The sequence below is a fragment of the Furipterus horrens genome, unplaced genomic scaffold (assembly GCF_987537825.1).
Source record: "Furipterus horrens unplaced genomic scaffold, mFurHor1.1.pri manual_scaffold_7, whole genome shotgun sequence".
Classification (NCBI taxonomy): Eukaryota; Metazoa; Chordata; class Mammalia; order Chiroptera; family Furipteridae; genus Furipterus; species Furipterus horrens.
This window is the reverse complement of record NW_028327177.1, coordinates 24,653,940-24,679,571: the sequence shown is the minus strand read 5'-3', so window position 1 is coordinate 24,679,571 and position 25,632 is coordinate 24,653,940. Positions and strand designations below refer to the sequence as shown.

At 36.0% G+C, this 25,632-nt stretch overlaps 1 protein-coding gene across 1 annotated transcript; it reads left to right on the top strand.

Moving 5' to 3' along the window:
- Window positions 1-66: 66 nt before the first annotated feature.
- Window positions 67-25,632, top strand: DCAF13 (DDB1 and CUL4 associated factor 13). The gene is made up of 11 exons (XM_090283472.1): window positions 67-228; window positions 5,475-5,674; window positions 6,235-6,342; window positions 9,117-9,206; window positions 10,730-10,885; window positions 13,789-13,866; window positions 15,720-15,802; window positions 17,811-17,975; window positions 22,280-22,415; window positions 24,141-24,304; window positions 25,379-25,632. The coding sequence occupies exons 1-11, from the start codon at window positions 159-161 to the stop codon at window positions 25,464-25,466; spliced, it is 1,338 nt and encodes a 445-aa protein (XP_090139598.1). The 5' UTR covers window positions 67-158; the 3' UTR covers window positions 25,467-25,632.

Here is a 25,632-nt window from a genome sequence, read left to right as displayed (position 1 = left end):
CGCCGCGGGGTCCAGCCGAGGCTGCCGGTTTTCATTCTGTGGAGGTCACATGGCAGGAAGTAGTCTAGAAGAAGCGGAAGCAGCATGTGCCATGGGAGGGCGTGGTAACCGGAACCTGGAGGAAACACTAGTGGAGTTGGCGTGAGCTCGCAGCCAAGATGAAGGTGAAGATGCTGAGCCGGAACCCGGACAACTACGTCCGCGAAACGAAGTTGGATTTACAGAGAGGTGAGACCAGTTAGTCCAGAGCCCGCCAGCCTTGGGTCTGGCCTGGGCTTCCACGGAGAAAAGCTGGCGGGGAGACTGGTGCTTCCGTCTCGTTCTTTCACTGCTCCCTGTCTCCGAGGCAAACCTTACAGTCCAGGCCATGGCGGGACTGGGTAGCAGGTAACTTTCGTTGAAGTCCTTTTTAAAAGAACTTTAGTGGTTAGTGGGAAAGTTAGCCATGTGGAGACTGCTTCCGCTCCCCCTGCCCCTCTCTCAGTGTTCTCAGGTTCCTGTGGAAAAGTGCGACTTGAAAAAGCCAGACTCGTGGGTTGAAGAATTTAACAATTAAACTGGCTTCTTTAAACCTTTCTGATGCTCTAACTTCTGGCCATTGGACTACTTAAAATTACGTACGTCTGGATGTAGGAAGAGACAAAGGTGAAACCTAAAGCCATCAGTTTTATCAACAGTCTTGGAATTAGAAATGATTAAAATGAAATTAATGAGTTTTATTTATCCGTATTGGTCTGTGCCCTCATTAACATGCTGACTGCTTATGAATTAATCATATCATTGCTCATGATGTCTGACAAGGGACCAGCCATATGTGAACAGATTACTTTAAGTGAAGAAAATAACAAGTTTAAAGGCCATAAAGCAGAAATGAACTTGGGGGTCATGTCATCGGAGTTTGAGTAAGGAAGGGATGAATGATAGAAGATGAGGCTGGAACAATAGTTCGTTATTTTGATTGAGTAGTAGAGGTTATCAACATATACGCGAGATTGCTAAGTAAATAACTACTTACAAGATGTTTGCAGATTAAGCAACAGGACAATAATGTTTCTAATATACATTAGGTTGTGTCACTTGGATTTGACATCATTTCTATTTCTTGAACCTGGTCCCATCTTCCTCTCTAGTTTTGCTAGTCATTACTTTTCTCACGAGTAGCTTATATTTACCCTTGCCAATCTGAGTGCATTTTAGGCATTTTGTTAATGCAGGAATGAGTGTATGACTGGCTGGTCATAGAATCTCAATGTTATAAGGTGATTTGTTATATGAACGTGGTGTTAAGGGTCTTATTTTTTTATAACGACTTCCTATTTATTTATACTTTATGATGGAAGTGTTAATAGCAAAGTGGAAAAATAGAATTATTGGAGCTCTGTTAAACATAAAATAAGGAAGACGTTTGCTATCTTTCTTTATTATTTTATTCTTATTTAGCTGTTATTTCCTTGTACATTTTGTTCAGTGTTCAAATACTTATTTGAGTACTTTGATTCATTGACCTGGGGTGGACATCAGAGAATCTGTATTAACATTCCATTAACCAATGTATTCTGATACATTGGTTAACATTACAGATGTACGAGAAGAACTTACATAAATATATGCCATGTGTTTGTCAGCTGTGATATCCTTGGAGCTTGTGACATATAGCAGATACTCCATATATACTTACTGACTGCTTATTGTTGACTGAATGTATGAATTTAGAGATGGGTATGGTTGTAGTGATTTGAAACAATTTATAGAAGACATGAGATTTAAGCTGAATATTTTTAAAGCATATGTAGGGTTTAGATAGGTCAGGATGAAAGTTGGAGTACATTCTTGGTGGGAAGAAATGACTTCTACAAGTACTCAAGAGAGGGAAAGGTCAGGACAGTTTTAGGTGACGGTGAATAAACTGGTTTGACTGGAGCTGAATTTCATGTACATGATGCTGGAGAAGTAGGTTGGGACCACATGGCTAAAGACCAGAAAAGAGCCTGAAGTTAATTCCATTGGTCAGAGGTACCAAAAACGGATGTACTGGGCTCTTCATTGCAGAGTAGAAAGAAACAAATAATATTCCAATTTATATTTCTTATATTAAAAAATCTTTATTTAGATAATACTTGCATTGATACTGACATTCTCATTTCAGGAATATGTTAAGTAGTCATATGCTGTATGTGGTAATTCAGGTATCCCAAGAAAAGACTATAGAGGGTTAACAAAGGTGTGCTTGCTTCCTCCTTTAGAATATTACAGCATATTATTAGTTTACATTAATTGGGGGATTATATTATTTTAAATAACAGAATCTTTAGTTTGTAAAGTGATGGAGGCATGACAATTTTTTTTCTGCAGAGGTTCCTTGGTAACATATGGCAAAGTTCTTAGAAGAGTTGTGGAACATAATAATAATTTAAGTATTATAAAATTTACTGACTTTTCTGTGTCTGTGAATACTAGGTAGGAGTTTTTATTTTTTATTATTAAAAAACAGAAATAATCTGCTACTTCAATGTCCATTTTAGTGATGAGTAAGGGAGAGATTACTTTTCAAAAAATATATTTTGCTATGGAAGATCATTTTTAAAATGTACATTTAGAACTGTTTTCATTAAAAAATTTTGTCCTGAAAATGATGTCTTCTATAAAAAATTAATTTTTGACTACACATAAATATTAGTAAACAAAATAATCTACCTTGTTGAGTTTTTTTTAACTATTAAAATTATTAAAATGGCCCTGGCCGGTATGGCTCTGTGGGTTGAGCACTGACCTGTGAACCAAAAAGTTGCTGGTTTGATTCCCAGTCAGGGCACATGCCTGGGTTGCAGGCCAGGTCCCCAGTTGGGGGCGTGTGAGGCAACCACACATCATGTTTCTCATCCTCTCTTTCTCCCTCCCTTCTCCTCTCTCTAAAAATAAATAAATAAAATCTTTTAAAAATTTATTAAAATGCCAAATAGTTGTAGGAACAGCTAGAGATATCAGAGTAAATGGAAATTTTCTAGATGTATTTTAGAAAAAATACCTTTATAAAACTGGTGTATTGACTAAAATTAAATGTACTAAATAAACATATCCGACTATGGGTGTCTTCTCTTTGGATCTGCTTGTCTTCGGAAAGTGCAGGTAGTCCTCACTTTGCACAGTACCGTATTAACTCAACCATTCCCACTATGACATGCTCACAGTGACATGTCAAAGTCACATCTGTTACCAGAAAACTGCAAAATGAGGAATTGGTTATAGTATGTCTGTATTCCTAGTAACACAGGACCATGGATAAGCAAGTTCTGCTTGTATCTTTTGCAACTGCAGTAGCAATTAAAAACAAACATTGTAATTAAAACTTTGGAATAGTGTTAGATTGAGATTTTAAGAAACAGCATCTTTAATCACATGCTCTCACTAAATAAATTCTGTGTGTGTGTATGTGTGTGTGTGTGTATTTGAGCAACAGAGATCTGCTCAAAAATTTTATTAATGGGCACACCATCAGAAGAGTTTAAAGACTCTGGTAGGGAGCTTGGTAGGGAGCCTTTGAAAGTTTTTGAGCATGGGAGTGACATGCAGAAAGCTGTGTTTTAGAATGATTAATCTGGTGATTGTGTAAATTGCCACCAAATAGGGATGATATTACAATACTTCAAGTATAAAGTAATATGGGACAAAACTAAGTTTATGGAGGTAGAAAAAGAAAGGGAAGAGTGAATAAGGATTTCTGAGAGAGTATAAGTTGGGACTTTTTAAGTTTTGGCATTGGGGAATGTGGAATACATAAGGATGATTGATCTGTAAATTTGATTGAATGTTGGATATATTACTATTGATATAAGAAACTTATGAACTTGTAGAGAATTTTTGTAAGAATTTATTTGAACCAAACTGACAGTTGCTGGGAAGCAAGATTTCAAATGCTCAGAATAAACATTTTTGCACTTCCTTTTATACATTTGAAAAAGATTTTGTACTCTCTTGAGGGTAGAAAGCTGATTTCAAAGGTGTGTGAATCTGGATGCACAGAAACAATGGAAAGAGCTTGCTTAAGGCGAAGATAAACCTTTTACTAAAGAAATTTTATGCCTAGGCTGTAATTACCCACATGAACTGGCCTTTTAGGAATTTGTGATCAGATCACCCTGTGAGGCTGCTTTCTGGAGAACCTCTTTTTGTCCACAGGACCATTAACAGGGCGTCAGAAAGAAGAGACAGCAGGGTGGAGTCGTGGGTGAGAAGATAGGCTTACTTTTAGACATTGAGGATATTAACTGTGACAGCATATGAAGCAGCATAGCGTAATAGTTAAAGACATTTATTCTGGAGTCAGACTGTCCAGGTTTGAATCCTGACTCCATCACTTCATAGGCAAGTTATTGCTCTGTCCCTTAGTTTCCCCATCTATACAATGGGAAATAGTGGTAGAACCTAACCCATAAGGTGCTGTGGAGACTAAATGAGTTAATACAGTATTTTCCCCCTGGCTGGTGTGGCTCAGTGGATTGAGCACCAGCCTGCAAACCAGTTCAATTCCCAGTCAGGGCACATGTGGCTGGCGTTTCGGGCCAGGCCCCTGGTTGGGGGCCTGTGAAAGGCAACTTGATCGATGTTTCTCTCCTCCTCTTTCACTCTCCCTTCCCTTCTCTCTAAAAATAAATAAATAAAATCTTTAAAAAGTTATTTAAAAAATATATAAGGTATTTGCAACAGGGCCTGGCACATGGTAATCTCTTTCTAAAATAAGTAAACAAACATGGAAAGTGCTCAATAACTAGTAGGTATAATCATAATCACAACAGTGTTTACCTGTCACTACAGTGATTAGCGCTGGAGGTTAATAATATTCCTTGCCCCACTAGTTGTTTAGAATTTAGCTAGGCAAACATTTACCATGCACTTGTTTTGTGCCAGGTACTGTGCTAGGCATAGGAGTACAAGTGAAGAAGGTAGTAGAGGCCCTGCCTATGAACGCTTATAACCAGTGGAAAGGTATAATAGGACACATAGAAGGAAAAGCTGCCCTGACTGGTGTGGCTCAGTGGGGTAGGCATCCTCCCATAAATCATAGGGTTGCAGGTTCAATTCCCATTCAGAGCACATGCTTGGGTTGTGTGCTAGGTACCCGGATGGGGGCGTGTGAGGGGCAACCGATTGATGTTTCTTTCACATTAATGTTTCTCTCTCTCTTCCTTTCCCTCTCTCTAAAAATAAATAAGTAAAATAAATTTTAAAGGAAGAGTTGTATGTATGTATAACATCTATAATTATTTGCATAATATATGCATTCCATGATTTTTTGGCAGTTTTGGAAAGGTTTCTGGACAAAAGATCTTCTACTTTTGTATTCTTCACAATGTAGGTATAGAACAATGTCCCTGACAATGGTTTATTGAATAACAGATTGAATGATTAGCTAAAGAAGACCACAGGAAATATTAAATGTGAATTGTTTTTATTAAGAGGAGTCATTCTTATTTCAGTTCCAAGAAACTATGATCCAACCTTACATCCTTTTGAGGTCCCGCGAGAATATGTAAGAGCTCTAAATGCTACCAAACTGGAACGTGTATTTGCAAAACCATTCCTTGCTTCTCTGGATGGTCACCGAGATGGAGTCAATTGCTTGGCAAAGCATCCAAAGAGCCTGGCTACTGTCCTTTCTGGGGCATGTGATGGAGAGGCAAGTGTCATTCTAAATGTTGATACTTTAAACTAAAAATATATTACAAATGTTCTTTTTTTAGTTTTGGCTTACTGTGGGTTTTAATTGGTTTGATTTCATTTTTATATGTTCTGTTTTCTTTTAATTCTGAAGACTGAATTAGTAACTTCTGTTGTTTCTTTTCTAAACCCAAGAAATTGAAAATGTAATAGCTTAAGGCTTACTTTGATAGTAAATAATAAAACATGTTTATAATAAAGATTTAAGTGTGAGTTTTATTAATAACAGGATGTTAGTAATGATTCAACACTTATTTCCCACTCTGGCAAAGAAAGAGCTTTGAAACACTTTAAACTAGAATTAATAGAGTATTTAACAGACTGAATGTTCTCCTTGTTGGTATACTTATCCTTAATGATTGCATTATTTTAATCCAGAAGATTTTGTGTTTAGCTGTCTAGTAGAATGAATCATAGCTTTTTCAGTGCTGAATTCATTTTACTTGGAATGTAGTATTCCTGGGCCTGAATATTTTATATTTACAGTTTACTGAAGTTTTCTGGTATATTCTACCATAGGTTAGAATTTGGAACTTGACCAAACGAAACTGTATCCGTACAATACAAGCACATGAAGGTTTTGTACGAGGAATATGTACTCGTTTTTGTGGGAGTTCTTTTTTTACTGTAAGTATAACTCAATTAAGTTATTAACTCCTTTCAAAATGTATAAGATTGATCTAATTGAATCTTTTCTGAGTTTATTTATTCCTTCCAGGGCTCTTTTGGAGTTACACAATGCAAAATAACTTACTAAAACCTTAAAAAGTACCAGTTTTCTTTATGTAATCCAGCCTTCCCAATTCTTTGTATTTGATTTTTAAATAAATATTTACTTAATATAATAGTGAAACTAACATCCTATAGGATCCTGAGAAGTGGGATTAATACATGGGAGGCTAGAAAGACAATGTAGTTCATTCTGGAGGATTTTCAGTGCTAGGAATGAGTAAATTGTACCATGTCCGTTGTAAATCATTGAAGTAAACTGTTGTGTGTGTGGAGTGGGGGGAGGTAAGATATACCTAACATAAAGTTTGCCATTCTAACCATTTTTAAGTGTACATTGCAGTGGCATTCAGTACATTATATAGTGCAACCATCACCACTAGCCATTTCCAGAATATTTTCATTTTCCCAAACTAACTCTGTATTCCAATAAAAAACTCCCATCCCCCCAGACTTCAGCCCTTGATAAACACTGTCCCACTTTCTGTCTGTGTATTTGATTATTCTAGGTAGCTCATATTAAAGGAATCATATAATATTTGTCCTTCTGACTTAACTTAGCATAACGTCCTTAGGGTTCATCCATGTTTTAGAATGTGTCCGAATTTCTTTCCTTTTTAAGGCTGAATCATATTCCATTGTATGTATACAACACATTTTGTTTATCCATTCATCCATCAGTGGGCATTTGGTGGTTTCACCTTTTGGCTTTTGTGAATAATGCTGCCATCAACATTGGTGTACAAATGTCTGAGTTCATTGAAATTTTTTAACGGGAATGACAAAATCTAAGCTGTGCTTTGAAATGATTACTTTGACAGCAGTGAGTGATCAGCTTGGAGGCTGTTCTAATAATTTTGTTCAATAATGAGTCAACACTGGGTAGTAAAAACAGTGGAAATGAGTTTTTAGGTTTAGAAACATTTTGGCAGTTTGACAGGCTTGATAATTGTGGGATACCTAAGAAGATGTTGCTTTCTGTTACAGAAATGGGGAAGCCAGGAGTGTCAGAAACTAGAAGACAGTGAGAATGGGAAGGATGTGGTGTGAGGAGTTGGACTGCCTTGGGCTATTGAAGCAAAGATGTCTATGGGACCCTTGCAGATACAGATCTGGGGTGGAGGGGGGAAGTCAGAGTTAAACTTGGAAGCATCAGTACAGAAATAACAATTTTTTTTAACAAGGTGACTTTATTTTATTTTTATTTTATTTTATTTGTCTGTTTTTAGAGAGAGGGGAAAGGAAAAAGAGAAGTAGAGAAACATCAATGCGCGGTTGCCTCTCACATGCCCCCAACTGGGGACCTGGCGTGCAACCTAGTCATGTGCCCTGACTGGGAATCGAACCAGTGACGCTTGGTTCACAGGCTGACGCTCAATCCACTGAGCCACAGCAGCCAGCGAAATAACTATTGAAGCCATGGTATGGCATCACTGGCGAGAAAAGTAAGGTGGGAAATACAGAAATCAGATGTCAGGGAAATAGCCTTGAAGGAAGCCCACCTTTAAGAATGGGGAAACTCTGGGAATAGCCGGAGAACTAGAACCTGCGAATAAGCTTAATGTCCCAGAAGGAAGGGATAGTTGGTTTTGTGAACTGCTACAGAGGATGATGAGAATGAAGACTGAGAAGAATATTTTAGGAATGTAGACCTGCAAAAAATTGGAAGTTTAAGGTACTCTTCCAGTTACAACACTGTTAGAAGTTTGATGTATATCTTTTCAAATGTTTTGCCCTATATACACAGCCTTTTTTGTCTCCATACACACTAACCAACTTGTAAATCCTCCTTATTCTTTATTCAGGAGTGGTTTTTTAAAGAAAAGTTGAGTAGCACACTGGGTACAAAACCCATATAGCAAGGGAATAATGAAGGAAGGAGATGACTTCTGGGAAACCTGAGAGCAACCTTTAAATATTTGGAAGATTGCTCTGTGAAAGAGGAAAGGGACTTATTTGTTGTTTCATATAGGAGCATTAGGAATAGATGTTAATGTGAAAAGTAAGGAAAAACTTACTTGCTGTCAAAAACTAAAATAGGCTACATTGCAAAGCATTTAGTAGCTTTTCACTAGAGGGGCGGCGGACAAGTTTCATAACCCTGTATAGGTGTGTGTGTTACAGAAGGAAGTGGGGAGGGAGTTGGAGCAGACTGTGGCTACACTTCTTCTGGTTGATTATTATTCTGGATATATTGACTAGCTTAATATTCCAGCCAGAGGATTTGCTGTTTTTTAAGTGCTTAAAAATGAATAAAGGCTGAAAATGTTTTACATTCACTATTCATTTCTGCCTTTAGATATTTTTAAGTAATGTGTGCTTGGGTAGAGATGAGGTGCACACATAAACTACTTATGGGCATAATTTCAGTTCTTATTGTTTCAAAAAATATTTAATATACAGTGTTGCGAAAGTAAACCTTTATTACCTAAATTTCCCACTCTCATTTTCTTTTGCTCTACTGATACTATTTTATTTTTAATTTTATGTACTATGTGTATTTGTGACAAAGCTTTGCTATAACAGAGTGAGATAAATGCATGAATCATTATGATACAGAATAAATATATGTTATTTTTAAAAGTGGAGATGTTTATACTTTGATGTATATGTTGGCAAGTTAATAATTCATAATGATTGTTTATTATCATCACCATAATAAATATTTTTAGGTTGGTGATGACAAAACTGTGAAGCAGTGGAAAATGGACGGACCAGGCTTTGGAGAAGAGGAAGAACCGCTGCATACAATATTAGGAAAGGTAGAAAAATAAGTCGACCCATACTTTGTCTATTAAAATTCTTCTCTTTTCAAATTATTTCATAATTCTTTTCCAAAAAAGGTGTAAATAAGAACTCAAAGATTTTAGACTGTAATAATTGACCTATTTTAAGCAATATTTAATGCAATTTTTGTCCTTTGTAGCTAAAGAATTTGAACAGTTCTTCAGTCCTTGTAGTAAGGTTCAATTTTTGTTTTTAGCTAGAGGATGCAAAGAGACATTTTCTCTAGCAAGGCCCTGGGAGGGACATCTGTAAGGTAAAAAGATGAGAAAAAATAGTGTGTCAGCTTTTGTCTGATTTATACCGTCATAGATCTTACACAAAGCTCAGAATGTCTAGCTTGAAAGACTCCTTTAGGAAATGAAGAAGTGTAATAATATGGTGATGCTTTTTGTATAAGTCTTATTTATATTTTTTAGAACATTATTCTACATATCATGATATGGACAAGTTCTAGCTTAAGTATAATTCAGAATGTTTGGTTACCCAATGTTTTATAATGCTTTCATTTGATAGTAAGCAAAATTCTAAAATTAGATTTAACCTTCAAATATATGCATTTTTAAACTCACTTTGTCATTTCACTATTATAGTTAGTACAGATTTAGGTTCTGCTTTTTAGGTTTCAAGAAGTTGTCAGTGTTCTTAAAGGGACAGGGAGGCAGGGTGTGAGAATGAGATGGAACTAACTTGCAGGTGGTAAAAAAATTGTCAGCAGTGTCTGAATCAAAATCGGCTTCATACTTGTAAAATGCTTTTTCTCTAGAAGTTCCAAAAGATGTTTGAAATATTTAGTTTTACCTCTTCCTCTGGTATATGCAATTAATGCTAATTGTGAAAAAGTTTGTAGGACTTGCCTTCATGAATAGAAAATAATTAGAAACCTGCAGATGCTGCAAGAATTCTTAAATCTTCAATTATTGGCTAAATATTTTCCTCTAACTTGCTTTGCAAACAATTTTTACCATATAGTACAAAGGCAGACTTTAATTTGGATCTGAATAGATAAATCACATATTTTAAGTGGATAATATAAAATGTATAACATTTTATTGCTTTTAACAATATCAGCATCCACCCTCACCAGTTTTATTTTTCTCTCTAAATTTTAATCCAGTTGTTTTATCTATGTTTCTGTCCTGGGAGTCAGTATTTTACATGGCAAATGTGGAGTGAAGTTTTTTAGAAATTACCTTTGTATTTCATTAGGTCCTTCAGGAACCCGGTGATGATTTAAAAATTGCTTCAGTGATATGTTTTCACGCTTAACTGAATGCATCCCGTGTTAATATTTTTTCTTTGTTCCCTAAGTGTGTGATAAGACACATCACTCCTTATGGTACTGTTTTCTCCTTTAAGGGCTTTGAAGTTTCTTTGTGAACAGGGATTTTTCTCAAAAAGAAAAAAAAAAAAGTAGATAAATATATTTAAAATACTACTATTAAAATAGACTTGAAGTAGTAATGAAGACCCATCTGTAACAACCTCTTTGCTTTTAAAGACAGTGTATACAGGAATTGATCATCACTGGAAAGAAGCTATTTTTGCCACATGTGGACAGCAAGTAGACATTTGGGATGAACAACGAACCAGCCCTATATGTTCAATGACCTGGGGACTTGACAGTATAAGTAGTGTTAAATTTAACCCAATTGAGGTAATGTTTCTTTTTGAATTAGTTTTTGCTTATTGTTTCCTTATTATTTAATAATTTTAGCTATGTGTAGAAAACTTTTTAACATGTGCTGTAATTTTTCTGAGTTTCCATTGTGTTTCTGGTCTTTGGTCAATTTTCCAGATTACATCTGAGTTCTGACACTTTTAATGAGATTTCAACATGTTTGTCCACAGTTCAGTCCCAGCTACCAGTGTAAAGCACTGTTAGAGAAGGGTGTGTGCTTGTGCTCATGGTGGTAGAATTCAGGCAGATACCATACTGTGACACTTAGTTTTGCTTATACCTTCAACCCTCATGTACCATAGAGTACAGTGCATCATTATACCTTTAGGAAAACGTTGATTTTTATTAACTCTCTTGGAGGTCACACGAATGGCAATTGTGCATTGTTTTCTGTAATTATTTGTAAGTGTCAAGGGTACCAGTGCTTCCTAATAATATGCCTGATTACTGTACCGCATGATAAGTAGTTATATTTTTCTTTTCTAAGAAGTATGAATTGTGATTCCTAACTCTTTCCAGGTCCAAGGGAAGAGTTGGAGATTGGCTACTACTAATTATTTAGTTAGGTTTGAATTTAGGAAAGGAGGCTGCCCTGCAGGCTAAGCTAGCCCTTGGACTCTGGATCTTTTCATTAGCTTTTTCTGAATGTATAACTATAGGTGGACTCATTTCCCAGAAGACTCAGTAGAGATGCTTTTTCCTATAGAAAAAAAGGAAATCTCTGCATGTGTAAGCTGATTTTAGAAGTTGTCAGGAAATTATCATGTTAGATAGTATAAGAGAAAATCCTGATTGATATGCAAGTTTTACACTCTCAGAGACCTATGCTGACAAAGGGAGGGTAGAAAGGCCAAGCGAAAGTAGCAAGGTATAAAAACTGTATGATGTATTAGAACATGAGGTGCTGCCTTATGAGCTTGGCCTTGTGCTGCTAGGAAGTCAGTCAGAGGATACCCCTAGCACATAACCCACTGCCAGTGTGTGTGCCTTTGACCTTATACCATCCAGACTTTTTCTCTGTATTTGTGTCTTTATTTTTAAAATGAGATTAACTTCTATTTTTCAGCATACTTTATAGGTTTGTTGTGAGTGTAAAATGTGATAATGTATGTGAATATTTTTAGGAGGTGCTATTCAAGTTTAACGGGTAATGTTATTTATATTTTTAAAAACAACAACAAAACAGGCCTTGGCTGGGTACTCAGTTGGTTAGAGCAGTGTCCCCATATGCCAAGGTTGCAAGTTTGAGCCTCGGTCAAGACACATACAAGGAGGAACCGCTGAATGCATGAATAAGTGGATCAACAAATTGATGTTTCTCTCTGTCTGTCTGTCCGTCTGTCTCTCTCTTTCTCTTTCTTATTAGTAAATTAAAAAACCAAAAAAAAAAAGGAACAGACAGATACTGATTTCTCCTTCTATGAGGGAAGATCTTTTGTATCTCTTTTTGTGAACACCTGTGTCAGAAGAACTGATGGGCAGTTCTAGAATTATAATAATTAGTGATGACCTGACAACCATGTTTTTCAAATTTGCATATGTAATAACTATTTGTTCAGCTGTGTATATGGTTTTGTTTTTAACCTTGTGCACTGACTTAGTGGTAAAAGCAAATGGTGTGCATGTCTCTTATCCTGTATTAAACTTAATAGAAAGGGCACATTGCTTTGGACAAATAGAGTATATTTGTCTCTTCTAGGTATTAATAATAAATTTTCTGTGAAAATATTGAAGCGTAGAATTCTAATAAAGCCGAAATTTGATACTAAGCATTGCTACATTTTACAGTGTGGAAGTCAGTTTTCAGTTCAGGTAGAGTTTTTGCTTTGCTCACATCAAAGTCTTTATAAGTGGAAACTGGTCAGATCATGAGGTGACATAATGAAACACCAAGAGAGCTTGAGAGGAGTCACTAACTAGGAGAAAGTCTCAGAGAGGAAGTGATTTTAAAGGAGTGGTTTGGAGGTCATAATGGTGTTTTATTTGAACTCTGTACATACATGTAGCAGGAACTGGCCATACAGATATTTAGTAAATAAGTCTTGTTCCTCTTAAACTTGCAATAGAAAGTAACTAATATGAGAAGTCAAAAGTTATTAGTGTCAGGGAGTCTGAGTGAGGAGCAATGGTACTATAAAGGGCAGGGGTCAAGGCTTCACTGGTGGCTAGAGGGCTTATTTTCCACAAACGCCAAGGGTTATGTAAGTACCTTGCACATTTATAACTGACTTAGAAATAAATATTTGAAACATCGTGAAACAATTAAAGGACAGACCTAATTTATACAGAGACTTAGTATTACCTGAGGATATGTTTACTCAAAGTAATAGTTTATATAATTAGAAAATATTGCTATGTAGATACTAACTTTTAAATGACACCGCCTAATGCTGCCCAGTTGCAGTAAAATTGACAGATTCCCAGATTGCAGTGTATACTGGTACAGCTCTCTGGAAACCAGTTAGCCCTAAATATCAAAAGCCATAAATTTTTAAATGTTTTTTGATTCAGTAATGTCACTACTGAAATTTTATCTGTAGAAAGAGAAGAGCTAAGTGTATGAAAGTGTTGACTGAAGTGTTATTTATAATACTGAAAAACAGAAAACAGATCTAAGTTGAAGAATGGATGAGTAAAATACGTTCTGTTATAGAATACAGAATTATCTGAACAGTCATCATTGGCATCTAAAACACACATGGGGATTTAACAGTGACAATATTTAGGTTGCTGAGATTGAGTGATTTATTACATTCTCTTAAAATGGACTTTAATGTTATAACTTTGCATCTTAAACATAAACATTAAGGGTACACCGAGTGGACATGATTTGCTGCCAAGTCTGGCTTTTAACTAGTGATTGTTACACTTATTTTTAGACATTTCTCTTGGGAAGTTGTGCTTCTGACAGGAATATCGTACTATATGATATGAGGCAAGCTACCCCTCTGAAAAAGGTGAGTTTCAATTTACCTACTGCTTTACACAGCTGTTCATGCATTCTTTGGTAAACTGAGTGACAAAATATGGAGCACTCTTTCTTCAGAACTAAAAAAAGTTCTTTTCATAGAGATGTTATTAGAACCCAGAGTGATCCCAGTGGCATTCTCTCAGCTCCCTATTATTTTTTAGAGACCCTCATTTCCACTAGGTACTATATTGTAGTCTTCTTGGTGGCTTCCATAATGCCAGTAAATTTTAGGGATCTGGTTAGTACTTAGTAAATGGAAAGCTCTTTAATTAAAAGTATTGCATCCCTTCATTTCAGGCCCCATGATTATCATATGAAACATATAGTATTCCAGAAAGTTTTATAACTGATTTACATAACCAGCTCTATTTGTTTAGTTACATGCTGACAGATACTAGTTTATCATTTTGTTTAGACAAACACTATCCTGTTCAACTGTTCAAAGTGACAGATTTCCCAACAATGCTAAGCAGTCTCTCCAGGAGTTAGATATCAAAGCTAATACAACCCTAGGCTAACTCTATAAAGGGACAGAAATACTGTTGGTAAAGAGAGGCGTGCTGATAGAAGAGTTGTGAGCATGCAGGAAGGGCTAGACATCATTGATGGACCACAAGTTCATTGTTATAGTCCACATGTAAAAGAAATGCTTTTAATATTTTTGTTCCTAAATCACTTTATAATATCTAATACATTTAGAAATATTATATTTGTTGAAGTTTGAGTTTGATAAGTATGGCACCCTTTCCAAAGTACCACTTTTATCATTTTACTCATTCATGTCATAGAATGGGAAGGTCCTACATGAACTTTGGTTTTAAACTTTAAGTGGGTAACTTCACCTGTGTTTCTCCTGTAAAATGGTGATATTAATAACAACCTTGCAACACATTGGTGAGGATGAAACATGATACTTTAAGCAGTTAGCAGAATGCCAATATGAAGTACTAGTTTAATAAGTAGTAGTTTCTGCCCCACGCTCCCCGCCCCTGCATTCTCAGTTTTGAAATGGTGTTCTGGTACTTTCTGGTTGAAGAAAAGAGCGGTAGCCTGGCTTTCAAGGCCCTCCAGAACCTGGGCCCAGTGTGTACTCCATGTATTTCTTTGTTTTGGTCAGTAAGGCAGCTTACAAAGAGGGGTTGTCACAGTCACCTTGATGGATGCATCAGTGTTATATTTTATTATTCTTTGTTCTGTCTACTAGACTCTCAGTGTTTCTTTCATCTTTTCTCTCCTTACTGCAGTAGTTCTCAATCAGATTACTCTCTCACCAGGTACATTTTTGGAAACGTGGGAGGGGCATTTTAGAGACTGCTACTGGCATTTAATAGACAGATGCCTGAGAGGCTAAACATCCTACAATGGACAGTCACACACAGCAGAAAAAATTGTCCTACCCAAAATGTTCCTGTTGAGAAACTGTAATATACTGGTTCTTCTCCTGTTAGCTCCAGTCACGCTTGTCTTTTGAAACTTCTCTATTTTAACTCTTAAGCTCACCATTAATTTTGCCTCTGATTTAATACTTATTTACTACTTCATTGTTTATATTTTAACTTTCATATATGTCTTATTTTTCTAATTAAACTATTAAGTTGTTTGAGGTCCAGGGGCTATTTATTAGACATTTTTATATTTTTCACTATTTATCACTATGTGTGTTCAGAAAGCAAATATTGATTTCTTTTCCTGTTGCACGAAGTACTGAGCACATAATAGGAACTTACTAAATATTTGCTTAAATCAGTGAAAAAAAGAGAGGAAATGAAGTGGTAAGTTTATTAATTTTTGAGGGAATTGAATACATAGTAATAGATTAGTGTGTGCTTCTTTCCTCAGGTCATCTTAGATATGAGAACAAACACAATTTGTTGGAACCCTATGGAAGCTTTCATTTTTACTGCTGCAAATGAAGATTACAAGTGAGTTTCCCCCTTAAAACTTATTTATTTCTATCAGAAATGGCTCAGTAGAAAAAAAAAAAGAAATGGCTCAGTTGTATGTTTTACTAATGAAATGTTTCCTATGTAGTGTTTCTTCATATATGTTAGAAAATTTATTTGTTTTGTGTGTGTGCGCACACACACACACACACACACACACACACACACACACTTCCCCAAGTTGGAGAACAGTGTCATTATAAATGTATTCTCAGTTTTCAAAATGATACACAAAAGGAATTGTAAACTATGATCTGTGTACCAAATCCTGTCTGCTGCCTATTTTTTGTGAAGGTTTATTGTAATATAGCCACAATCATTTATGTACTGAATATGGCTGCTTTTGTGCTTTCATGCCTGAGTTGCGTAGTTGCAACAGAGACTGTATGGCCCACAAGGCTGTAAATGTTTATCTGCCCCTTTACAGAAAAAGTTTGCTATCTTTGATAGAAACCATATAATGACTGAACCATACATGTTTCAATAGAAACTAAAAACATCTGCCTACAAAACTTATAGCTCTTCAGGTAGCTGATACTCACAAGACTTTTAGCATTGGTACAATACTATTAACTAAACTACAGACCTTATTCCATCACCAGTCTAATGTTCTTTTTCTCTTCTAGGATCCAGTGCAGGATCAAATGTTACATTTGATTGTCATGTCTCTTTAAACTGCTCAGTCTTTGTTCCTTAATCTACCCTTGTCTTTCATGACCTGAGTACTTTTGAAAAGGACTTACTTGTTAGTTATTTTGTAGACTGCCCTGAATTGGGGCTTAACTGGCATTTCTCATTATGATGCATTTTTGATAAGAATACCACAAAACTGATAAGCCCTTCTTGGTGCATTGAAGAAGTATTACATGCTGTCTTTATGTCTTATTACTGGTGATGTTAACTTTGATCACTTACTTAAGGTGGAATCTGCCAGGTTTCTCTGCTATGAAGTTACTATTTTTCTCTTTTGTAATTAATATATATTTGGGGGAGATGACTTTGAAATTATGTAGATATCCTATTTCTCCTTAAACTTTTGCTCATTTTTAAAAATATTTTTGATTTATTTATTGTTTTTCCATTACAGTTGTCCCCCCCATTTCTCCCCCACACCCAGCCCACCCTAATCTTAGATTGTCCATGGAACATACTGGCTCATTTGAAGCACTCGTTATTCTTTTAGCTGTTCATTAAGAATTTTTAAACCTCGACAATCATGCAGTTAATTGTTTTTATCAATTGTGCACAAAGTATAGTTTTCTAATTTTAGTACACTCTTTGAAAAGTTGTGCTCATCCTGTATGTCATTGATAGGTATATAAATTAGTACAATTTTGTTAGAAATCACTTGTCAACTCAAAAGCCTCAAAAATGCTCGTGCCTTTGGACTTAAAAATTCTACTTGCAGGAGTCTGTCCAGACTTAACTGAGATCACCTCATTCAATCAAAGATTAAGTGTCAAAAATTCAAATATTGGCATTTCATTTAAGATTTATAAATGAACTTAAATTATAAATTACTTCAACTCATTTAAAAATGCAACCAGTAAAATAGTTGCAAAGATTATTTAATGGTTAAATGTTCATAATATGCTACATGAAATACCAAAATACAGAGCTTTATATAATATTATCTCAGTTTTATTAAAAGTATACATTTAATTTGTATTGTGAAAAGATTAGAAATCACTATGCGACTTTTTCTGGGTGATAGAATTAAAGGTAAGTTTTGTATTCTGTACTTGTTTGAAATTCCCATTTTCTACAAGAGGATTTGTATTTATCAGGATGAAAGTGTGTAAGTGTAATCCTAAGGAATAGTAACAATTGATATTTTTCCCTGTTTCTTACCTGCTGTGTGAAGAATTGAGCTGTTTATTTGGATGTGCATTATTTTGCTGTCAGTGTTACTTTCACTAGTGTCTTGTAGTAGTGCATGTGCTGCTTTATAGAAATATGTATCAAATAACTAAACATCCTTTCACAGCTTATATACTTTTGATATGCGTGCCCTGGACACGCCTGTCATGGTGCACATGGATCACGTATCTGCGGTGCTTGATGTGGATTACTCTCCCACTGGGAAAGAGTTCGTTTCTGCCAGTTTTGATAAATCTATTCGTATCTTTCCTGTGGACAAAAGTAGAAGCAGGTATGTTACTGCCAATAAACCATTTATTTTTATTTATTTTTTCCTGGCTTTGATCATCATTTATCTTTGTTGAAAGGTTGTTTGGTTGTGTATATATGATGGGGCTCACACCCTGGTGATGTGACTTGGAGTACCAACTTTCACTCTGTCATGTATGGGTGAAACATCAGCCTGCTGCGCATTTTCTTTCATTAAGTAGGATGTTGTGTTTACATAATTTGTTGATATGAAATTTTAGTGTTTGCCTTAGGACAAAGCCTTTTTATTTTAGAATTATTTAGTAAACTTTTTAAAATACAGATTTCATTTGTTTTTTAGAACAGTTTTAGGTTCATAACAAAATTAAGAAGAAGATACAGAGATTTCCCATTCACTCCCTACCCAACACATGCCTAGCCTTCCCCATTAGCAACATCACTCACCAAAATTGTGCCAGGGATGAACCTTCATTGATGCATCTTAGTCACCCCAAACCTATAATTTACCTTAGGGTTCACTCTTGGGTTTGAACAAATGTATAAAATGACATATATCCATCATTGTACCAAAATATTAAGCTTTCAAAAAACTAATGCTTTACATTTTGTTATTTTTTATTTATTCAAATTCAGCTTTTATACACTGAGGTAAACATATAAAAGAGCAAAATATCGGTTGTCAGGATGATTCTCCCTCTATTCCATTTAGTAGGCATATGCCCTGAAAGCCTCAAGAGGTGGGCAATGTGATTCTCTGCTCTCCTGTACTCTCTGTGTGTCTCTTCTGTCAGCACATTGAATGTAATTCTCGTGTTTAAGACATGTTTTGTACAACTTGGCTCTCTGTTATATATTACACATTACTGAATGTGGTATACATTTATACATCTGTATTGTATTATATATTTTTGTATTGAGGTAGTTCACAGAAAACTGACATTTTAACGTTTTTAAGGGCACTTTTGACTGCACTTGATTTTTACTCTACAGGCTGACTAAAACCTAACCCCTGTGTAAAGCCTCTCAGTTTACACAGCACTTTTATACACATTCTTCTTAATTCTTAGTAAGGTCATATATGTGTTCCTGGAAACATATTCAAAGCAATTCCAAGTAAACTGGAGGAAATTTACCCATAAAAATAATGATAATTACAGGATTACGGTCATGTCACTCACACTTGAAGATATGACCACCTCCATTTTAATATAATCATATTCATAACCTTGAAATTTCAAAAGGAAATCTAACTACTCTCTAAAATACAATAAAAATATATATGTACACACAATAGATACATGCATATACATACATATACACACATACTTTATGGAATTGCCTGGTCTTTCTTAATGAAATTATAATCGTTTAGTGGGGAGACGAACGAGGGACTTGGTGGAAGATAACGGAATGATTGGAGACAGTAATAAAGGAAAGGAGAAAAATGGGTAGAATCCAGAACAGGAAGAAGGGACAGAGAGAACCTCTGTAGTGAAGGTGGGAGGGGATGATCCGTGCGAGAGGACAACAGTGTGGAGCTGGGAAAACAGTGTCCGTGGCTTCATAAAAATGGATGGGACCCTTCCTTCACTTAAAAAATCTGGAGAACATTTAGTTTGCTATTCTTACTACAACAGGGTGGAGAAATCTCACCATTTTAGTACAGTGATGAGAGTTTTAATCATTACTCTTAATCAAAGCTAGCCTGGTTTCTACAATGCTGAAAGTTTCTGAACCTTTTGAAACAATGCTGTTCGTTTTCAAAGGCATATTGTGTCCTCTTCCTGATTCAGTGTCTTTCTGTTCCAGCAGGGCCACTGAGTGAGGTGCCTTGGGTGCAGAATTAGGGAGTTCCTCATCCTCAGGGCTAAGCAAGTGTCCACCCCGAGTGCCTGCCTCTGTAAGAGTTGATGTGCTAGGCACCTTGTTTGCCTCACCGTAGCCCCAGCCCTGTGTTCACGGCCGAAAGGCCTTTCAGACAGACTCTCCTCCTGAGAGCTGGGCAGTTCCTCCATACCTTTTTCGGTCATAGCCAATCTACTTCTCTAATTCCTTGGGTGTTTTTATTTACATAGTTGCATCCTTCTCCCCTCCAATTTGAGAAAGCCATATTGATTCCTAAAGCACAGTGTATCAATTGCCAGCAAATAATTGTCATTATCACTGTGCATCTGATTAAATCCAAAGCATACTGACTAGAATGTTTGGTGACTGATATTCATTCCATTTCCAAATCTTCATTCTATCATCTTCATGGTAGAACTCCCAGTGTTGGTTTCTATATGGCTGTTGCAACTGACTTGAGATCATCCAAACTGTCATGAATGGTTGTTGGGATTATTCAGTCAGGCCCAAGGTGAGGCTGGTAGTTTATATTTTTCTCGCCTCTGGAAAATATTAAGAATCAAGAGAATGTGGCCCTTCATCATTTCTTCACACCAGAACCTCCAAAGGTAGTAGGACAGTATTTTTCCAACAGAATGAATAAGTAGACACACAGAAGAAAACATGGTAAAGGAACAAAGAGGAAAAAGTAAGAAATGGGACTGTTCAGACGTCTATAACCCCAAGGGCGTAGTAGCTAAATTCATTCTGAATTGTTCCAAAGCCAGTGTGGACAACTAAATACAGATCTGGCTACAGAGATCAAATTATTCTAAAATTATGTGACGTGAGGTGTTCTTACACCCCATTTTCAAGGGATTGTCTGCTGATATCATTTGGGGGTTTTATCATCTGTCTTACTTCCTGTTGGGTTTTGCTATAAATGGTATTCCCTCTGCCCTTTGCCTTCATTTGCTTGAAAGAGGGTTCTAGTTTGTTTCTGTGTGGTCTCCTTTAGTTTCCTATCATTACAAACATCAAATGACATAGGCAGTGCTTTAAGTGATCTGTATTTTAAAAATATTTTCCTTTGAAAGACCTTAAAATTGTTAAAGTGTATTTGTAAAGTAAATTTTGAGTAGATTAAAAAAAACTATAGTTAAATTGATATTAATAACTAAGCAGCCAAGTAAATCAATTGCATTCACATGAAACAATTAGTTTCTATCATATGTGCAAGCAAATACATATCTAGAAATTTAAAACTCTGCATAGTTTACCAGTAGGGAGGATTCTAAGTTGGTTAAGTGACTAATTATTGGATTTGACTGGTCTAATATATGAACAGGTTATTTTTAATGGTTGCCAAAGCCTGATTGAATTTCCTAATACTGAAATTCATTACATGGCTATGGGAAAAAGGGAGGTCTCTTAAATATGTAGAGATATAAGAACTGAGTCTTGTAGAAGCAGAGTATTGGGGGGATAAGAAAAAGCAGTCTGTCTCATCTATATTCATTTTAACCGGATGTTCTTTCAAACCATTTCCCCACTTTTAGAAGTAATTCCTTTAAGAGCTCAAAACAAACATCTTAGAAACAGTGTAAAAGACTGGTTTTGTGAGTGAACCTCAGAGATACTTTTGTAGACGTGAGCTCTGATTTGGTCACCATGTATAGATTTTCCTTTACTGTCGATTTGCTGAGCTTATTTCCTTGCTCTCAAGTGGTCTGCACTTTGAATAATTTTTAATCCAGATATGGAAAATTTATTTCTCCAGAAGGCTCATCATTTTTATTTTTTTTCTGACTTTGTCTTTTGCTTGCTTTTTAATGCTCTTCTTCACACTTCTTAATATAGTATCTTCTGTGAATTCACTTAGCATGTTTCACAGCTTTTCTGAATAGGTCTGATATTTTACATTTCCATTTATTAAATGATTCTTACATCAACTCATCAGACACTTGTGTAGCCCTCCCTTTTGTTTCACACATGTTACATCAACTCTCACTTCAGTTAATTAAGCTTTTTAACCAATTTGGCCAAAATAAAACTCAGATATTAGGATCAACATATTCTTTGAATATCAATTTCATTTATCTTGTTTTCCTGTAAAATTAAAAAAGGAAAGGATGATGGTTAACCAGAACTGATTTGGAGAGTATGTGGAGACTTAGTAAAAAAAAATTTGTATCTATTGTTACAGAATTCTTCATCTTCAACATATTTTATTTGTGCTATATGCCTTTAGTGATTTTGTGAACTTTTCTCAGCATCTAGTTTGCTTAGTTTGTTTATGTTTTTCTTACTGGATTGTAACTTCTCTGAGGAATAGTTTTAATTCTCCAGCATTTAACATAGAATCTTTTTAGTTTGGTTCCATAAGACTATATTAAAATGAATTTCAACTTCTCTTATACTCTCTTAGGACTCAAAAATGGTATTCTGATAATTGCTAGGCACCATAATTCTAAAGGTTTTAACTTAATTCCTCTTCCACAGGGAAGTGTATCACACAAAGAGAATGCAACATGTCATCTGTGTAAAATGGACATCTGACAGCAAGTACATTATGTGTGGATCTGATGAAATGAACATTCGTCTGTGGAAAGCTAATGCTTCTGAAAAATTGGGTGTGGTAAGAGACCCCATTTTCTTTCACTGTCAAGTAAAGCTCGTTTCTAATTTTATTAGATATCATTATATTGTAGAGAGAATTTATTTGAAGTGCTTTAGGTATTTGATCAAATTGGCATAGTTGTAATAAAAAGAAATGTTGGCACCAAAACAGACATGGCTGTATTGAGATTTACTTTCTTTCACTTGAAAGGCACCTTCAGAAGCCTTTGTTAATTCAGATATTTGATAGTAATTTGAGCCTTCTTGATTCTTTGTGTTTCCCTTGAGGTGGGGTGACAAGCTATAGGGTCTAGAGGCTCAGAACTTAGAACAGCTATTTCTTTGGCAGATTAAAGGCTGCAGTTCTCTGCAGGGTCTTTTAATATTGAAGACACAGTGAAACACTTAACTTTAAAAAGAATACAAAAGCTTCAGACTTCAAAAAGACTCAGTGAAAAGGTAACAAATGTCATCACTGGCCGCCACCTCTGGGTTGTGGGGTTATGGCTCTTCTTGTTTTGTTCTTGATGTTTTTCTAATCGTCTCATGTTTTATCTAAGAAACATACAGAATGTTATTAAGTTTAAGGAGGAAAGGTTAAGGGTAATTTTTTTCTGTTTAGCCCTGGTAGAAAAATCCAAGATAATTAAAGACAATTCTATTTTAGGTTTAATGGTTTCTAAGTATTATACTCTGCCCTGGTTTCACTTCATCATTAAATGTTCCTCTAAATCTTATCATCCTTCACATTATTAAACAAAGGCTAGTTGTTACCAATTGAACACTTATTCTTTTCTGTTTCAGTAGTTATTTCTACAATTAAAAAAAAATTCAGTTATTGATTTAGGTGGTTCTCTATGTTACTTATGCCTAGGGAAGGTCCAGCTCAGTGGTCCACATGGGCCTGCCCCCCTTGGCACTGCGGCTTTTCATTGCTGGCATTTGGCTGCATCATAGGCATGCTGCCTGATAGCAAATGCAGGCTCGCGGGGCTGGGAGTACCCTTGTAACCTTGCAGAGGGTAGGATTACATCGGCAGTTTTGGTTGCTGTTGGGGAGCCCCAACCCTCAGAGATCCCCTGGTGTCGCGGATGAAATGAGACTTCCAGGCAGCTGTGCTAGGGAGAGAAGGCCGGCAAATTTCTGAGAGACAGATGCCTCGACCACCTCCCTCCAAGGTCTTTTATTGAGTGCAGTAAGTTTAAGGGCATATAGCGTGCATGTAAAGCTCATCAATCAGTGTTAAATAGTGCTGATTATAGGAAACAGATATTGTTCAGGGATAACAATTGAAGGAACGTTGAGATTTCCTTCAGGTCAGGGTGTGTTGGACAGAAAGACTTCAGGTGGCCATAAAATAGGGAAGGTAAGTTCATTTTGAGTTAAAGTTAAAACCTCTGCTGCTGGTATGACGAAGTGATCAAGTGAGGTAAAAGAACAGCGCAAGCTTCAAAGGACATAAAGCATTTTCTCATGGCTCTCTTCCCACCAGGGCCCACTGGCTTATAGCATCAAGGCACAAATGCACCCAGCTTTCCCAGTTTTCCGGTCGGGTCTTACAGGCTTCATTTTCTTCTCCTGTCCTGCATGGGGCTACAAGTCTCAATACTTTCCCATGGGGGCCCTGACAGGTTGCATGTCATAAAAGTGTAGTTTGGGGAGGAATTCTGGGGTCCTCCGAGCTTTCTTATACTGAAGCAAAACAACACACCATTCGCTAAAATATCAAAATGCATTTTTTCAGCTTACATCACGAGAAAAGGCAGCCAAAGATTATAACCAGAAGTTGAAGGAGAAATTTCAGCATCATCCTCATATAAAACGTATCGCTCGTCACCGACATCTGCCCAAACCCATCTACAGCCAGATTCAGGAACAGCGCGTCATGAAAGAAGCTCGTCGACGGAAGTATGTTTGGGGGCATTTGACTATTTCACTACCTTTTTCTAACTCACCCTCCTGCCCCTTATCACCCAAAACAAACAAAAAACCTGCCTTTCAAGGGAATAGTTTATGTGCTATTGTACATTTGGTGTTTTTTCCTATTAAAAGGGGGAACAACGGTCCTATAAGATTGTGAGAATTTCTGATACCTATTTTTGAGACCATGTTTAAAGGACAGTGAAAATTACTTTTATCAAAATATGAAAATGCTTCTGCTCATACTAGAGAACTATAGTAATTAGATAATGTTTTAAAAAATGATTTCTTTTTATTTTATTTTTTTAATTTATTTTTTATTTATTATTTGTTTATTTTTAGAGAGAGAGGAAAGGAGAAAGAGGGAGAGAAATACCACTGTGTGGTTGCCTCTCACTCGCGCCCCCAACTGGGGACCTGACTTGCAACCTAGTCATATGTGCCCCGACTGGGAATCGAACCAGCGACACTTGGCTCGCAGGCCGATGCTCAGTCCACTGAGCCACAGCAGCCAGGGTCTAAAAAATGATTTCTAATGTAGCTAGACTTAAGAGGTATTTATGCAAAGAACTCAGTGTGCACATTTCTTAAGTAAGAATTTTTCTAATATGCTTCATTATAACATTTGGGTCTAACATTTTTGACTCTGAAGTACCACCACTATTTCCCCTGTGGAATAGTCTTCTCTATGCAGTTCTTCAATTCATGAAAAGTATTATAGAACTTCTAAAATGAAACTCTTCTTTTTTAAATTATACTATACAAATGATTATTATTTTTGCTGTCTTTGGATAGATGTTGGGGTTGAGTCCCTTTTAAATATTTTAACAACTGTGGCACATTTTTTAACTTATAAAGGACACTGATTGTAACAAGTAATTAGGTTAACAAAATTGTTTTTCTAGCCACTTTTACCTGATCTCATTGTGAAAACTTCTTTTTCAGTGACTGGTTTTCCAATGAAAGAAAACACTTTGTAATTTTTTGGGGGGAAAGATTTCTTTAGTTAAGATGATTTCTTGTGAACTTGCTTATATTTTTGTGTATTTTGTCTTATTCTAGGGAAGTGAATCGTCTCAAACATAGCAAGCCTGGATCTGTGCCGATTGTGTCAGAGAAGAAGAAACACATAGTGGCAGTTGTGAAATAATATTTGCATTCTGGCCAATACTGATAGATAATTATTTTTTACATTTTGATTTGCAAACTCTACAAATAAAAATGCAGTTAATCTTTTAACAACATGGGTTTGAACTGGCCAGATTCACTTAAATGCAACATTCTTTTCCCAATAAATATACAGTTGGCCTTTCTTA

Excerpts from the sequence above, each read along its gene's own strand:
- DCAF13 (XM_090283472.1), top strand. The coding sequence starts at position 159 with ATGAAGGTGAAGATGCTGAGCCGGAACCCGGACAACTACGTCCGCGAA. Across the intron at positions 5,675-6,234 it reads CTGGGGCATGTGATGGAGAG|GTTAGAATTTGGAACTTGAC; the intron begins GCAAGTGTCATT and ends ATTCTACCATAG. Across the intron at positions 10,886-13,788 it reads TTAAATTTAACCCAATTGAG|ACATTTCTCTTGGGAAGTTG; the intron begins GTAATGTTTCTT and ends ACTTATTTTTAG.